The following is a 17,442-nucleotide window of genomic DNA, read 5'->3' on the forward strand; positions in this document are numbered from 1 at the left end:
GCAGCTGGAGTTATATGCGGTTTTCAAATGGCCAACATGAGTGCCAGGAACTGAACTTTGGTCCTTTGGATGGCCACTGAGCCATCCACCCAGATCCTGAAATAACATTTTGTTAAACACATACGTAATAGAGCTATGGACCTCGTGATGATATTTGGTCAATAGTGGATCAAACACACAATGGTAGTCATGCAGGTTATACTGCCTAATGATACACACATATATGCTTTTTAATTAGTGATAGTATAACTAATATTGATAAAATAAAGTCATATGCATTAAGCATAATTACTAGTAAGCAATTAATTTACCTGACTCAAGGTCTGCTTTGCTCTCATGTGCAGGCTCCCCAGAGCCATGGCATATTGCTGGTCTTCAGCGTCTTCGGTAGAAAGTCCATCTTTCCCTGGTAACTCGGTCTTCACTCCTTTATTCTCCTTCTTCTTCTCTTTGTGTTTTAATGCAACTCTGTGATTAAATATACTTAACTTAAAATTCATCTTTTCAAAGACAAAATTTCCACAGCCTGACCTTCCTTTTTTATTATTCTAGCAAGATATTATCCTAGTATCTATGTTTCAATATTTTTTCTAGATCCCATGTTTTCAATTTCTCACTTTACTCTTTTCTAGAAATTGTATATACTGGGAAAGTAATATTGAATGAATGTTTTCTTGATGGATAAGTTTCTGTTAAGAGAAACTTTGGTAGTTATTTTGAAAAAGCCATCTTGAAACTATCCAACAATTTGACAAGTGGAACATGACTGTTTGTACATAATTTGACACCATTTTCTACATAGTCCCCTAATAAAAACAGGCAATGGAAAGTTAATCCCTAAAAACTATTGCTTGCAAACAAGCATGTGAGTCAGCTAGAAACAAAATTTTATTTTTGAAAAAACATTACGTGCACCCCTCATACGATCTACAACATAAAAGAGCCATTCCAGAGCTTTCAAACAATGAGGGTATGCACATTACGAGATTTCTAAGGCAAGACTAGGGAGTCCATTTTACCTTTTACTAATGCGTTTGATTCATCTTACTATTATTTTGATAAGCAATTTAAAAATCAATACAAGATCAATTGATTCGATAATAAAAAGTACCCCATTCTTTCAATATAGAAAATAGAATTTACTTTATCAATGAGAGAGAGGTTTTGAATAAATTAATAGTCATCTACTCTAATTTAGCACAGGTTCAGAACAAAGGTGTTGGGTCTGGAGAGACGGCTCAGTGGTTAGGAATACTGGCCTCTTGCAGAGGATCTGGGTTAGGTTGCCAGTACCCACATGGCTCCTCACAACTGTCTATAATTTTAGTTTCAGGGGATCCAGTGCCCTCTAACTGCCTCTCAGCCTGCATATGTAGTATACATACATACATGTAGGCAAATACACACACACAGAGAGAGAAAGCGAGAGAGAGAGAGAGAGAGAGAGAGAGAGAGAGAGAGAGAGAGAGAGAGCGAGCAAACAGATAGCTGGGTGTAACTTAGCCTTATGGGCTGGCCTCACAAAGAAGAAGTTTAATCTCCAACACCAAAAACAAACAAACAAGCAAGCAAGCATGGATCCTAAAACTTCTGTTGAGAAAATGACTGCTTCTTACATTTGTGGTGGGACTGTAGGTTAATACAGCTTCTGTGAGAACAACTTAGGCAAATGGATCAAAATCATCTTTACATTTCTATTTATTTTTATTTTTTGAGACAGGGTCTCACTCTATCGTGCAGAGCAGGGTGGAGCTCACACTGTGTCGCCCAAGTTGGCCTTCAGCTTCCTTTATGCTTCTGACTCAGCCTCCTCAGGGATGAGATTACAGGTGTGAGCTATCACACTCAACTTATTAATTAAAGTCATTTATTTAAGGCAATAATTCTGTATTTAAAAAATCATTAAAAACACAGAAAACAACAACACACATATATGCACACACACACACACACACTGTATTAGAAACAGCACGCTTTCTCAGTGAGGAATCACTCCATACGCTTAGTGATGAAGGACGAGTGTGTCTGGCTCTGGTTGATGTCCAAGGAAGAGCTGGCCTTAAGCAGAAGGTTTCACTAACTAATATACACCACGGGCTTATGCATTTCACATTCTCTATCATCCTTAAGTCTCCTTTAGGTCCTGGTCCTAGGCTATGCTCTGAACAGTTTCAACAGAGCCAGGTGACTGCAAATCTGGCCATGTGGGCAGATGGGAGGTTTACATATCAACAATTGCTGGAGTTATTTCTTATGTACACCAGAATTGTACTTTTTTGAATCATTGTTACCCATCTTGGCTATGTGGTAGAATTAAATTTTTTCCTAATAAAAGCACAAAGGACTTCAAGGCACACCAGAACTTGATGATGGTTGTGACCCGACAAGGCCCCCTTGAGCCTGTTCCTAGGGAATGGGCCCAAAGACTAGTCAATCCCGGTGAACAAATCCTTACATCCAAGTATCATAAATGTTGTTTATCTCTAACAGGACTGGTTTGCCGACTACTTACCTTTGGGGTATTTTGGGGAGGTTGTGCTCTCTTAGCTAAACTCTCCCTTTTAAATGTCTCCTCAGCACATCTATCAACAAATCCTTTATACCATCAATTCTTTCACACTGAATTTCTTTTACATCATTCCTTTAAAAAAGACATGAAAAGGACGGCCAGCTTCTTACTGCTGAGTAGTAACAAGACTCCTATGCAGTCGGCCACTATAGAGCTGTTAAGATTGTGGCTTGCAACAGTGTGCGCCCAATTGTTGGAAATATGAAGGGGCAATGACCTGTTAGGGAATTTGAAAGGATTTCACACTTCACAAGGAAGTTTTCTCCTATACAAAACCCGGAGGGGGTGGTTACACAACCAGCAGTTCCATGGATCTCCTCCCCTACCATCTGCCATAGAAAATAAGTCTTCATTATCTCAAAAGCAATCACCCTCGAACTGTAGGGCTTTTTCCTCTCTAGGCCTTTGTGGTCTAACCTTGATCTCACGGGCTCTGTTTTCATCCCCTCTTCTTTAGCTTCTCTGTTTTCCATGTTTCCAGTTTTCCTGTTAAGTAGCTTCCAGGGCTCCTTTTCAGTTTCTGTTTGCTGTCTGTTAGGATACAAGTCTGCCTCTGTAAGATAGACAGTGGTCATTTTTGTTTTAAAATTGAAGATTGATTTTTTTTTATACAATATATTCTGATCACGGTTTCCCCCTCCCCCTTCTTCTTCCAGATCCTCCCAGTCTTCCCACCCATCCAATTCCACCCGTCTTTCTCTTTTTTTAAAAAAACAAACAGGCAAATAAAAAGCCCAATCCCAGAGCCTGAAGAACCACCACAGCTCTTCACAGCTCTCTCTGGGGTACAACTAAGCAGTCTGTGCAGGAGCTCGACACCTCTTAACGCTTGTTTCCAGTCTCTTCCATGCTCTTCGTCAAGCTGAACTGAGTGCTGTGAGACTTCCTGCCAGATAACCCCCCTGTGAATTACCCAAGTCTGATTCTTCCTTTGTTCTTGGGATTTTGCTCAGGGAAGTGCTCTGAAGACTGCTCACGACAGCCCTCTCTTTCTCTCCCTAGTCTTACTCTCTTCTGGTATTTTTAAGGCAGAGTAAGTAATAGCATGTAGTCCAGGCTAGCCTCAAACTCAGAGATCCCCCCGCCTCTGCTTCCCAAGTGCTGGGGTAAATGCAGGCGCCACCATGACTCACTGTATTCTCACTCCAGGTGTTAATGGAAGCTTCTCCTTCCCATTAAGGACTGACTGTGTTTAGATATCTATATATTTATACTGTTTTTGCCTACTGTTCTCTCGTCAACTTGGAGGCTCTTCCTTCTAACAAACTACAGTTTCTGAAGGGAATTGTCAATTTCCTTCCCAGTTGAACTTGCTGGGTTTTTGAGGCAGGATGTCTCATGGGCCAGGGGTTCACTGTTTCAGCTACACTGACTGGCCAGTCAAGACCCCAGGGGCATCTACCCTCCCCCCCCCCACCCCAGACACAAACTACCACACCTAGCCTTCCACAGGCATTAGAGATCCGAACTCAAGTCCTCATACCTGCACGGCAAGCCCTTCACCCACTGAGCCATCTCCTCGGCCCAAAAAGTTGGAACCCTACTTTAGTCCTATTCCTATTCACTTTCTTTCTTTAAAATAAGGCTTCTTTTTATTTCATGTGTGTGAATGTTTCCGGGCATGTTTATATTGAGTATCTGGTGCCAGAGGAAGCCACAGAAGGGGTGCCAGATCCCCTGGAACTGGAGCTGCAGTTACAGACAAGTGTGAGCTGTCATGTGGGCGCTGGCATCTAAACCTAGGTCCTCTGCTAGAATAGGCAGTGCTCCTAACCGTCTTTCCAGCCCCTCTCTCTACTTTTAATAAAGAAATTCTGATTGTTCTGATTATGAGTGAAATTTACACATAATAGTGTTCTTCACTGTGATCTTTTAATAGCAAAAAAATTGGGAGCAAATTTTTTTTCTGCTTTACAAGAACTTCTGTGTGTAATACTCCCTATATGAATGAACTAAATCTCACAATTCCAAGGCCCTGAGTCAGACAGGAACCAGTACAGAAATACAATCTACGAATGCTTTTGTCAGGAAAGGGCTATATGTAGTGTTCACTCATTCTGAACAAATGCATACTGGATGCCGACAGCATACAACATGAGGTACTACCGTCTGCAGATAAAATGAAGGCATCCTGCTGTTATTTAAATTAAAGTCTAGTGAAGAAGAAAAGATTAATAAAGTAACCATTATATAAATTCTGATGGATGCTGTAAGAAGTGTCTGCTATCAGCTAAGGGCACTTGATCTCCACTGGGCTCTGGAATACTGTCCAGAGAAAGAGACGGCTAGGCTGAGAACGCGGGAAGACAGTGGTCAATCAGGCAGAGGGTGGAGAGCGCACTGCACCACAGACGTTACTGAGACTCCATTCCCAGTGGAGTGAAAGGTGCAGACTTCGTTTTCGCCTGGAGCAACTCCAAACACATATAGCACGTGAAAGAGCAATTTGAAGATGAGGATTTGTCTGGTGTTATATGAAGCCAGTCTCTCAAATGTTCCAGATGCCTTTCCTGAGAGAGTTCTAGGCTGTGACACAAAGAGAGGGAACATGACCCAGGAAGGCTGCCTGAGAAACGATCAAGAGGGGTCTGTTAACAGCCAAGTGGGCAGGGCTCACAGGGCATAACCTGAAGACCTTCAGAGCCTCTTTGACTGTGACTAGAAAACAGTATCTATGTGCCAGGGCATTGTCCTCTGCTCATGCTGAGCCAGGAAGACAGTCTCTTCCTGCCACACAGGCAGGCCAAACACACAGGTCATCCAACAGTGGTCTTCCCAAGGTGGAGGGCAAACTCTAGACTCAGCACAGTTCTGATGTTCCCACTCAGCAGTAGGAACAGGACTGCCCAAACAGCACAGGAAACGGATGCCAGAGGACACCTTCAATGTTGCTTTAGTTAATTTTCTTCATTGTGATAAGGCGTATGACCAAGGCGATGTGGAGAGTTTGTTCGGGGCTCACAGTTTCAGAGGATTAGAGTCCATGACTATCACAGTGGGAGTGTGACAGCAGGCGGGCAGCCATGGTGCTGGGGCAGTGGCTGGAAACTTCCACCCTGATCTACAAGCATAGGATAGAGGGAAAGCTAACTAAGAACGGCATGGCTTTTGAAACCTCAAAGCCTGCTCCCGATGACACCCTTCCTCTAACAAGGCCGCACCTCCTGATCATTCCCAAACAGAATCAGCTGGGGACCCAGGATCCAAATACCTGGACCTCTGGGACCATTCTCATTCAGATCACCACGTACGCCTTCCTCTTTGCTTCCTGCCTTATTAGACCTGAGGCTTATAGTCTCTCTTAGATAGGGAAGTAGAATAGGTAGTTACGGATGAATTCTGGTTGGGGGTGAGGGACTGGAATGAGACGAACAAGTGGAGAGGGAAGGGAAAAGGAGGACGAGGGAGGGATACAGGGAGAGACACCTAAAAGTAACCCAACACAGTAGAAGCTTCCTAAATATACGCATATATGAAGGAGATCTAAATGAAATTACCAAATGATAGGGGAGACAGAGCCCCAACTGGACATCTCTTGTCATCAAATGAAGCTTTTAGTACCAGGCTTGGGTTCCATCTAATTGAGCTGTTGATCATAAGGAGCCCATGAGAATCCCTAAACATCCAGGCCATTGCCAGGACTATAGGTTGCTCTCCACAGACTGAAAGTAAGGCTCCGATGCCAAAGATAACACCTACACAATTCATTGAACTTGGAGATGTTGAGCTGGTGCCTCTCTAGAGCCTTCAGCCTTCTGTTCTAGCATCTTTGGTACAGGAAAGTAGCAATGAAGGCTATCAAAGAAGAAATGTAAAACTGCAGGCTACAAGAGAAGAAATGTAAACACTAACCCAGGCACAAACCATTTGGTCTACGGTGGTGTCCTGCCTGCAAGATACACTCGGGCAATGGAGGCACAAAGCTTGTGTGATTTACCAACCAATATATGATTTGGCTTAAGGCCTACTCCATGAGTAGGAACCCATACTTGACATTGCTTGGGTGAGTAAGAACCTGAGACTAGATAGCCAGGGATCTAGGGCAAAACCAAACAATACCGTTCTAAAAACAAACAAATAAACAAACAAAAGATGTAACATTATAATGACTCCTTAACAATATTTTGTTTTACTCCTGTCTCAGCCATCATTAGAGAAGCTTCCTCCTGCAGAAGATGGGAACGAACATAGAGACCTACAGACAGACAAAGTGTATAGATAGAGCGAGAGACCTTGGGACACTATTGTATTTTATTTCATTGTTATCCCTTAGGAGCATGTTGGTTTTCTAATGAAAGGCAGAAAAGGAGTGGATTGGGATGGGATGGGAAGTGGGGAGGAGTTAGGAGGAGGAGAAGGAGGGGAAAGTGTAATCAGGATACATTATGTGAGGAAACATTATTTTCAATAAAAGGAAACAATTATTTGGACAGTAGCCCAGTGCCTTGATAATGAGGGCCCGGCAACTTACCGTCCTCTGAGCACGACTCAGATGGCTGAGTGAGGTCATCAGCGTCTTCCATAGCATTTGTTTCTCTTCTGACCTGTAGAACCAACTACACTAGATCACAGTTTCCTCAGATAGTGATACCGCATACAGCCAAAAAAGACTAGCTAAGCAGAAATGTGGACACTTCTGAAAAGGACTGGTTTTTGTCAAAGGGTAGTTTTATCACTGGCCTCTGGTTCTAATCGCTCTTTCTAAGCAAATGTCTTTACATAAGCAGAAGGTTCTAACCCTTTTCCTCCTTCATTTTAATTTTATGTGTCCGAGTGTTTGGACTAAATGTATGTCTGAGACTACAGATTGAGAACCATGTATGGCATAGATAACGCAGGGGTTTAGCTAGCAGATAGAGGAGTGAGGAACAGTCTCTCAAGGTCATCAGGTCTGATCTTGTTTGTCTGCGTGCTGGAGTGAAGGCTGACTAACCCCTGTGCTAGCAGACGTGGCCAAGCAGCATTCACTCGGCCCCACTGCTGTTTCTTCTCGCTCCCATTATGCAGTCTGGGGTTTCCGGCGCCTGAGTTGGTAACTGAAGTGACAGAGGGACCCGCTTTGAGGTGGCTGCTGTCCTTGGGTTTTGTTGTCCTCTCCCTAGGCCTCCTCTCTGCTGTCTTCAGCTAATGGAGACCCCTGCAGGAATGTGGTGGCTCTCATTCTGTGCACCTGGCTGTTAACACTGACAGCGCCCACCGGGTACTGTATGCAGGGAGGCTGGAACCTTTGCTGCCATTGCTCAGCCAGGCTTTAGCAGTTCGCACTCTCTTCTGGTTCATACTGTTGGTGGATTCTGCCTGTCCTGGGGACTGAACCTCTGCAATGGTTGAGGTCTGTGGCATTTCTACTCTCCTCAGTCGGATCTCCACCTGAACTGGAAAATTTGCTCCCTCCAGACCCTTTTCTCCTACAGAGTAAAGCGCCTTCCTGGGCTGATTCTTCCTAGTGCTCGGAACACATCTCCCTGGGTGTCACTCCTCTTGGTGAAACTATATTCTTATCTTACACATTGTGTTGTTTCCTAAGTCTTCCTTGCTATGTACTTGCCTGTACAACTGGGCATCGCCTCTGGGAAGCAACCCAGGCAACAGCCTCCCGCAGAGTGCCCATGGAGCCAGGTTTGAGGTGGGCAGTGCTGAGGGTGTCATTGGGTGGTTGCTAGGTGACAGTGATGCTGGTGGACAGAAGCTGTGGCTCCTCCCAGAAGGATGGGATGACGGTAGGCTCTGCCCATTGTAGATGGCTGCCTAGGGCTCTGTGGGTGTGCTTTGCTCCCACTACCAAAATCTGGGTTTGAGTTCTACAGTACCTTGTGCTTTTCCTTTGATTTTTGATTTGCAGACCTGAAAAAAGAAGAACATAGAATCCTTTCAGACAAAATACAAAAAGTCTTTTTTTGTATAAAGTCTCTGCAGTTGTCACTAATTCCTTCTCATCATGAGGTTACAGGCTGTTTATAGTCATTTTCTTTAAGGCATCTGAGTATAAACAGAAAATCAACTTGCTCTATTTTCAGAAAAAAACAACAACGCTGCTACCCTCGCCCTTCATGGGGAGTTTACAGTGTTTACCTTCCTTTATCAGGGCTGCTGTCATTTAAACCACAAGTATCCTTCACTCTCAGGAGATGAGCCGCCAACTCAGACTCCCCAGCCGTCAATTCAGTCACAAAGTCTCCCGATGACCAGTTTTCATGTCCTATTTTCTTTTCTTCTTTTATATTCAAGGCAGAATCACTAATTAAAAAATCATAAAGGATAATACATTCCAATAATTCTATGGACTGAAATTATGAAAATGATGCTATAAAATCCAACGCTTCTCATCCTACTTTACTTACTAATGGAAAGAAGTTATAAAGTAGCAGCTGAAGATGAGGAAATGGATCCTTCTTGCTTAAAGACAGACGCCAGCCAGGCCTGGTGCAGACAGAACTATATGCAAGAGCTGACTCAGGAAAACTCTGGTCTGAGAGCAAAGAAGGGTTTCCAGGAGACACAGACTACAGAAGAGCCCAGCAGGAAAAGACGAGGGAGAAAACCACTTCTTAAATAGAATGTAAATGCCAAGATAAGAACGGGTAGATCTCCCAGTTTGGAATTGGGGGTGTTTGTAGAAACCTAGTGCAATGGAAATTCCCTGGAATCTATGAGGCTGACCCTAGTGAAGTCTCCTAGTAAGGGGGATACAGAACCCGAGCTGACCATCTTCTGTAACCAGGTAAGCCTTCCAGTGGACGGACTGGGACATCAACCCAGTCACAGAATCTTTGATCTACAATCTCTCCTTCCTACAAGATGTGCTGGGGGTAAAGGTGGCACAGCAATAGTGGGAGTGGCCAGTTAGTTACTGGTTCAACTTGAGGCCCATGCTCTAAGAAGGAGCCCATGTCTGACTTTGCCTGGAGGTCCAGGGGTCTGGATAGCCTGGAGACCAAGGAGAGAACCAAACATGATTGGCATAAAAAAAGTCAATGAAATGATTCCTAATGATATTCTTCTAAGATGGAGCCCAGCCCAATTGTCATCAGAGGCTTCACCCAGAAACTGATGGGAGAGGATGTAGAGACCCACAGCCAAACTTCAGGCAGAGCTTGGGGATACCTGAGGAAGAGTGGGAGGAAGGAGTCAGAAGGGTCAAGACACCACAAGGAAATGACCCACAGAATTAACTAACCAGGGTTCATAGAGACTGAAACGACAGTTATAGAACCTGAACGGGTCTGTACTAGGCACTCTGCATATATGTTATGGTTTTGCAGCGTGGTGTTCTCATGGGACTCCTAATGGTGGGAGTGGGGGCTGTCTCTGACTCTTTTCCCTGCTTTTGAGACCCTTTCTTCCTACTGGGTTACCTCATCCAACCTTAATATGAGAGGCCGTGCCTAGTCTTATTGTAACTTATTATACATGTTTGGTTGATATTCCTGGGAGGCCTGCTCTTTTCCAAAGAGAAATGGAGGAGGAATGGGTCTGGGGAAGAAGGGTGGGGGAGGGAAGAGACTGGGAGGAGAGGAGGGAGGGGAAACTGTAGTTGGGATGTAATATATGAATAAATAAAAAAGAAACAAAGAAAATTGATAAAAATTATGAACACTTGAAAAGAAAAAAAAGAAAAAGGGAAAAAAAGCAAACTGGCAGTTAGTGATTTTCTGGAAACTTGTGGAACAAAAGTGAGTAACCAGAAATGAACACCACACCAACCTTGAATACTTCAGTGAACATCTGACCTCCCGGCCTACGAGCAATGACCCTTGGGCATGGGAGAAATAACTAGACTGGGGCTACAATTTTGGTTTTATTTTTTAAAAAATACGATTAATTTAAGTGACGTTAAAAATTACATGAAAGAGGAATTGGGAAGTGGCCCAGAGGTTCAAGCTCCTGCCAGCATGTGCGAGGAATGCAGCTCAGATCCCTGGAACCTGTAATTCCAGGTGGGCATGGAGGGCTGCCTGTAATTCCAGCTGCAGGAGGTGGAGGCAGGGAAGCCCCAGAGAAAGATGTCTTGAAAACTAGACTAGCCATATCTGCCATATCCGTGAGCTCTGGGTTTGACTGGGAGAACTGCCTAATTGTTTACCAAGTGAGGATGATTCCTGATACCAATTTCTGGCTTCCATACTTATGCACAGACACTTGTAAGAAAAGTATCACCACACACGTGCTACAAGTACAAAACATGCGTGTACAATCCCTCCCCTATAGACAAAAATGGAGAAAGAAAAAACAAAATAAAACGTTTAACATGAAAGAAGAGGGAAATAGCTTGTGCAAAATTTTGCTTTTAAAATATTCATATACTCATAGAGTGGACAAAACCTTTTCCAATATAGAGGATTAGTATCTAGAATATATAAAGATCTAAAAAAAAACCCCTGAATATAAAGAAAACAAACAATTAAAAAATGGGTACAGAACTAAAAGGAGAGTTCTCAAAAGATGAAACACAAAATGAGAAACATTTCAAATTGCAAATCAAAACTATTTTAAGATTCATCTTACCCAAGTCATAATAGCCAAGATTAACAAAACAAACAATAGCAGATGTTGGTGAGGATGTGAAGAAAGAGGAACACTTATCCATTGCTGGCCAGAGTGCCAGCTGGTACAGCAGCCAAGGAACTCAGTGTGGTCATTCCTCAAATGGCTGAAAATCAACCTGCCTCAAGATCCAGTTACATCACTTTGGGCATATACCCGCAGGACTTACATCCTACCACAGAGATGCTATCCTACTCATCGTCATTGCTGCTCTATTCATAACTGCCAGAATGTCCAGCAAGTGGTGAATAAATAATGAAAACATGGCACATTTACACAATGGAATATTACTCAACTGTTAAAAAATGAAATTATGAAAATTGCAGGTAAATGGATGGAACCAGAAACAATTATCCTGAGCGAAGTAGGTCAGGCTTGGTAACTCTTATATGTAAATATTAGCTTTTAAATTTTAGATGTGTGTATTTAATTTAGAGTAACCACAATGATTTCTGCTCTCTCGCTGGTCCTTTATGGTGTGCACGAGTGTGATCACTGGTCACATTTTCCTGTAGAATTGTTAATCTGGGTGTGGTAGTTCACACTTGTAATCACAGAACTTGGGAGGTCATGCACAAGAATTTCTGCAAATTAGAAGTCAGCATGGGCTACAGCATGGGCCTTGTCTCAATTTTAAAAAAGTCAAGTTTTAAGATTAAAAATATGATATATAGGAAATCTCGAATGAATATTACCTTCAAAAATTACTTATCCATTTCATTTGGAGACAGTGTTATTACCTTTTTTACACATCTTCCAATTCTAGTTATTATTTTTATACAAAATACTTACCAATGTGATCAGAAAAATTGTATGATTACTTATTTTTTTATAATATCTCAAGTAGAAGTAAAGTTTGTTATTCTAAATTATAATTTTATAGAACAAACAGAATGTCCTCTTGTGCAACATCACATTCTTACCCATCCTGCTCTTCGCTGTCGGCACTAGGAGACCGCTGGGAGCCAGACGTCCCATTCTTCCTTGTTAGAGGTGATCCACAGCCACCATGGTCAAGAGCAGCAGCGCACAGGCTCTCTGACGCTTCCCCTCCGTCCCATCCCTGCTTCCTTTCTTCTTCAACCTTTAACGAAGGCTTGAGACAAAGGATAGCTGCTAACTTTTCCACAATTAGTATTGACTATTTTAGTTTATTTTTATCACCTGACTCTTGGTTTCAAGTAGTAGAACACAAGTGCTGGGTGGATAGTATGGGACTGTGGAAAGCGAGGCGCCTCTCAAACAATAGGAGCCATGATCCACACCAGCCTTTCCCGCCTTCTCTGAATAAGAGAATGGCCAAGAAAGTCTCAGAGTGATTCACTCAGTGCTCTTAAGGGGCATTACCTGCCTTGTGTGTAAGTAGCTTTTTAAAAAATTTAACTTTTGGATACATTATCTTTTCTACAACTGTGAGTCTAGGCAGGTGACCAACTTTCCAAGGCCTGACTACAGCACCCCTGCCCCAGGAATTCATCTATCATAGCATCCTTTCTGTTTGCTCCACAATTGCACCTTCCAGAAAGATTTTACTTTTGCCTTATTCATTTAACATCTGCCAATTAGTCTTCTGTCAACCAAGTGTAGGTTCCATGTGGCTTGCCTACTCTTGTTCACTGGCCTTCCCCAGCACATGGCATATGTCGAGAACTTTGTAATTATTTGATTAATTAGTAAGATCCCATTAGCTGTTTCATTCAGGTTAAGACTTAAAGGAGCTATGAGGGGGAAATGATCAGCCTTGACAGGAGGGGAGGAGGCTCAAAGACACTACCTAGGTCAATGCCAAAGTTTTTAAAATAAAAACAAGGAAGACCCAGGAACAAACAGGTTTCTGAAGACTGGAACCAGAGGTTTGTTGTTTCATTCTGCATGTAAAATATCTAAGCAGAGGGCCTGGAGACAGGGCTCAGTGGTTAAGAGCACTCGCAGAGGGAGCAGGCTTGGTTCCCAGTACTGTGAGGGCAGCTCAGAACGTCTGTTACCTTCACCTCCCAGGGGATCTGTTGCCCTCTTCTGGCCCCTGTGGGCACTTAAACTAGTGGTTTATCTTCCAAAGCCGTCCAATCTAGCATTGGGTTTCTTACTCCGAATGAAACCATTGTTTTAAATGCTGTTCACCTGTTTTGGCGCACTCTGTAAAGACACTTGGACCCCGTGATTAGTCAGTCCCTGTGAAAATAATGGGACTGGGAGAGGTGTGTCCAGATTCCTTTTCTGTCACGTTGTGGTGCACATTTTTTCTGCATATTTCATTTTGGTAGGCCCTAAATATTGACTCGATATCAGAAACTAAATGATCTCAACCATTGCAGCCATCTGTTTGGGTCCAGGCATCCTCCAGAAACTAAATTATCTCAATCATTACAGCCATCTGTTTGGGTCCAGGCATCCTCCAGAAAGCAGCAGAAACGCCAATAGCTTATGATTGGATGTAGAACTATCTTTTGCATTCACATTAAACAATGGGCCCAGAATTCCTCAGCACTGATCACCTGGCCCACACAAGGTCTTCAAAGGGCTGAGATAAAACACCATTCTCTTGAAGCATCCTGCTTGTCTCTTCGGGTCCTTCTTTTGCACCCCTCTTGGCTCCGGAAAGTGGTCCGTCACTGCATCTGCTCTTTCACTCTGGGCTTCCGCTGGGAAAATGGAAGTTAGTTGTGTCACCTCCCTGCAGAATCAGCTCAAGTGGAATTTTAGCTTTTCTGTCTGGACTGATTTTTCTGGTATTTAATATCTGCATACATATGGCTAACTGTAAATCTATTTTTGCCATCAGGGGCCCAAGCAGTTCTTCATGCCATGGGGCACAGACGCCACCTTTCCTCTTCTGACACACCTTCACAATCAGCAATGCTTCTTCAGACGAAGTTTTCATGGAGGTCCTTCTGTCTATGCGTTGCTTTTATTGGTTAGTGAATACAGCTGTTCCGGCCAGTGACTTAGCAAAATAGGGCAAGGTGGGAGTTCCTAGCAGATAGAGGAGGAGGGAGTAGGCAGAGTCAGGGAGAAGCCATGTAGCCACCACAGGAGACATACGCCTCTACCAGAGCCTGCCGAAATTTTGCTGGTAGGCCACGACTTTGTGGTGATGCACAGATTAATGGAGATGGGTTAGTTTAGGATATATGAGCTAGCTAGAAATACGTTTAAGCTATTGACCAAACAGTATTGCAAATAATTTAGTTTCTATGTGATTACTTCTGGAGTCTGGGAGTCTGGGAAATGGACAAGCAGCCTCCCCCAACAGTTACATGACATGGTATATTTTATTACCTAACTTTAAAAAGATTTACTTTTATTATTTTAAGATTTTGCATAGATGTGTGCCTGTGTGTGGAAGATGCATGTGGATACAGATGCTAAGGAGCCCAAGAGAGGGCATGATCCCAGGAGCAAGTTACGGGTGGTTGTGAACTGCCCAGTGTGGATGCTGGGAACCAAGCTGGACTGGGTCCTCGGCAAGAGCTGGATGTGTTCTGAAGCACTGAGCCAGGTCTCTATGCTCAACATAACATTTTTTTGATATCAAAACATATGATACAATTAAGTTTGGATCAAAAAATTACTTGATTGGATTTACCAGAAAAACTTAGCAGGTATGACTTTTACAAGGTTATTTGATGCCTCTTTGGGTAAGAAGCATCACCTACCAATACTTTTGAACTTATCTCTTGATTTGTGTTTATCTTTACAAACCAATGTATCTCAGAACTTTGGCGTTCTCTTTTGGAATCAAGTGCCAAGTGTCTGCTTGGGAAACGTTAGAGTCATGTGAGAAGCCAACATTCCAGGATTCCCCAAACTCTATCAAACATAATCAAATCAGAGAAGACAGTGCTAGCTATCAGGTAAGAGTGAGCCACCACACACCTGACACTGCTTATCTTCATTTCTGGCAGGCCCTTTGTGCTCTTCTTCCGAAGTCAATTCTAAGTCTGGCTCTGCTGAGAAACATGTGTATAGTTAAAATTAATTACTTAAAACAGTTAAGGGAATAGGTATTATGAGACTGATAGAAAATAATAACTGATAAACAATGTTTTTCTTTTAATTTTCTAAATTAAGAATTTTTAGCTGAATGTTACTTTTGTAGGAAATGCTCCTTATTATCCAAAAATTGGGAAATAATTACAGTTGTCCACAATTTTAACAGTTTTGGAGATATACTAGATGCCATAAACTCTTTAATAAAAATACTTACTTTCAAAAACATTAAAAAATGAGAGAAAAATACAAATTCACATTAAATCTTGTCTACTTTTTTGATGATAACTTATAAACAGCCAAGGCAGAATGCTTATCGAAATGACTTCCAATACTCTTATTCCTTTCATGCATTTACCAGTGAACAAACACCTGTCCTTTTATCTGAAATGTTTTTGTCTAGTATTTAAAATTTCTTTTCTTTTAAATTCAGTATGAAATACTACACTATACTATACTATATAATAAACTAAGTATGATTCTTTTCTTTGGTGACCTAGTTAGTTTTCCATTGCTGCAATAAATATCTAAAACAACTTGAGGAAGAAAGGGTTTATTTCATCTCACAGTACATTACTGAAAAAGTCTGGATAGAGAGTCAAGGCACAGACCTGGAGGCAGGAGCTGATGCAGATGCTACTTACTGCCATCCCTAGCCCCGGTAGCCTTCTTTCTTATAGAACCCAGGACAATTCCAGGAGTGGCATCACCTACAGTGGGCTTGGCTCTCCCACATCAATAATTAATCAAGAAAATGAACCAAAGACTTTCCTGTAGACCAGTCTGGGGGAGGCATTTTCTCAATTGCGGTTCTCTACTTCTAGATGATTCTAGCTGTGTCGATTTGACAAAAACCAATGAATACATCTAGAAAAAGAGTTGTTTCTTTCTTTGCAGCTGCTTTCATTTCCTAACAGTTCTTCATATCATGCTTATTTACCATTTGAACTGAATTGGAGGAAACAGTAGGTCATCTTTATATAAGATTACTGTACTCAACAATTATTGGGTTTCTGTGAGCTGCTAGGTATGGGAATTTAATCCTTCTACTCCATTTGTGAGAAAAATGAATTAGAAACAAGAAGGGAGATTTCTCCATTGGTTTAATAAATTTTCTTCAAAATAATTTTTATTTTAAAGGTTACCTGGTGTGAATGCCTGTGCATCCCCAACTCCTTTCATTTGATCAGGGAGAGAATTTTTCCCTTTTCTGTTACGCTGGATGAGATTTGAAACAAGATGGTTAATACATATTGCATGTAACATGATACACATGCTTAATAATTCAAGATAGAAGGTAAATGTTATTACCAGCCAATGAAGATATTTCTCCGGATTTTCTAAAATGCAAAGGGAGACACCTGGTCAATTATTCTTAAATACAACAAAGCCAGACATACATCTGTGCATTCCTATGACAGAACTGGATCTCTGTGTACTTCTTTGAGAAGGGCTATTACAGGTATCAATCTTTTGCAAATGTGCAGGTAACATGATATGTATTGTAAAGAAAAAGACATAGGAATGTAGGTTCAGTAAAACGTGCAGATGACATTTCAGAAGTGAGATTACATTTCCAGTAACCGCAGCCAAGAGGAGAGAGAATGCAGGCCAGTGTGGCTCTGCTAACCGATACAGAGTAGTGGTCTCTCATTAGAACAAATCATGACCTTCAGACAAGAAACGCCAAGGATGATGGTGGGATATTATGGTGTGTATCTCTAGTGCATCACATATTGATCATGTATTCTATTTCTCCTGCAATTTAGAGGACCAAAAGCTTTCTATCACTTTGGCCTAAGATAGAATTCATTTTAGGCTTCCAAATTGTTTCCTTTTTTCATGACCACTGAGCCTGGCCCGAAGTTCCTTGATTCACCCCATGCAAGAGTGTTTAAACCACAGGTAGGAGATAATACATGTTTTCAACACTGAAATAAATAAAGTTTTCAGATGGAAAAAAATACACTCATTTCCCCAAGCATATCTTAGTAAGTTTCTATACTTTAAAACCAGGGCCATATTTAATAAAAGTAACAAGAGTATCAAAAGAATGTGAATAACTTCATAATGTCTTTTGTATCTGAAATGACTATGGTTTAATATGCCATAAGACAATTTAAAGGATTTTTTATTAATCAAACTTGTCTTTTGATGATTTTGTAGTGTTTAAAATGAGTTCTGACTACACACAATCTACCTCCTCTCATCCACAGGAAATTCTCCCTATGACTGGACACTGCTGTTAGTAAAGGACTTTTTATGAAACAAATGTCTTAATGAACATAAGTTCTCTTTTAAAACACCAGTCCAATGCTTGAATATTCCAATTAAATTTT

The 17,442-nt window shown here is 41.8% G+C and overlaps 1 protein-coding gene across 1 annotated transcript in view; it reads right to left on the reverse strand.

Moving 5' to 3' along the window:
• Positions 1-17,442, reverse strand: part of LOC126502275 (ankyrin repeat domain-containing protein 26-like) — a 64,163-nt gene that overhangs the window by 20,361 nt on the left and 26,360 nt on the right. Inside the window, exons 14-21 of the mRNA XM_050143145.1 lie at positions 16,249-16,443; positions 14,990-15,063; positions 12,037-12,197; positions 8,642-8,806; positions 8,375-8,413; positions 7,041-7,105; positions 2,987-3,122; positions 312-468 (exon numbers count right to left, since the gene is read on the reverse strand). Coding sequence (XP_049999102.1) covers positions 312-468; positions 2,987-3,122; positions 7,041-7,105; positions 8,375-8,413; positions 8,642-8,806; positions 12,037-12,197; positions 14,990-15,063; positions 16,249-16,443 — 992 coding nt within the window. The remainder of the gene's footprint in view (positions 1-311; positions 469-2,986; positions 3,123-7,040; positions 7,106-8,374; positions 8,414-8,641; positions 8,807-12,036; positions 12,198-14,989; positions 15,064-16,248; positions 16,444-17,442) is intronic.

This window comes from Alexandromys fortis, unplaced genomic scaffold (genome assembly GCF_014885135.2).
Source record: "Alexandromys fortis isolate MF-2015 unplaced genomic scaffold, M_Fortis_MF-2015_v1.1 scaffold_45, whole genome shotgun sequence".
In the NCBI taxonomy this organism is placed as follows: Eukaryota; Metazoa; Chordata; class Mammalia; order Rodentia; family Cricetidae; genus Alexandromys; species Alexandromys fortis.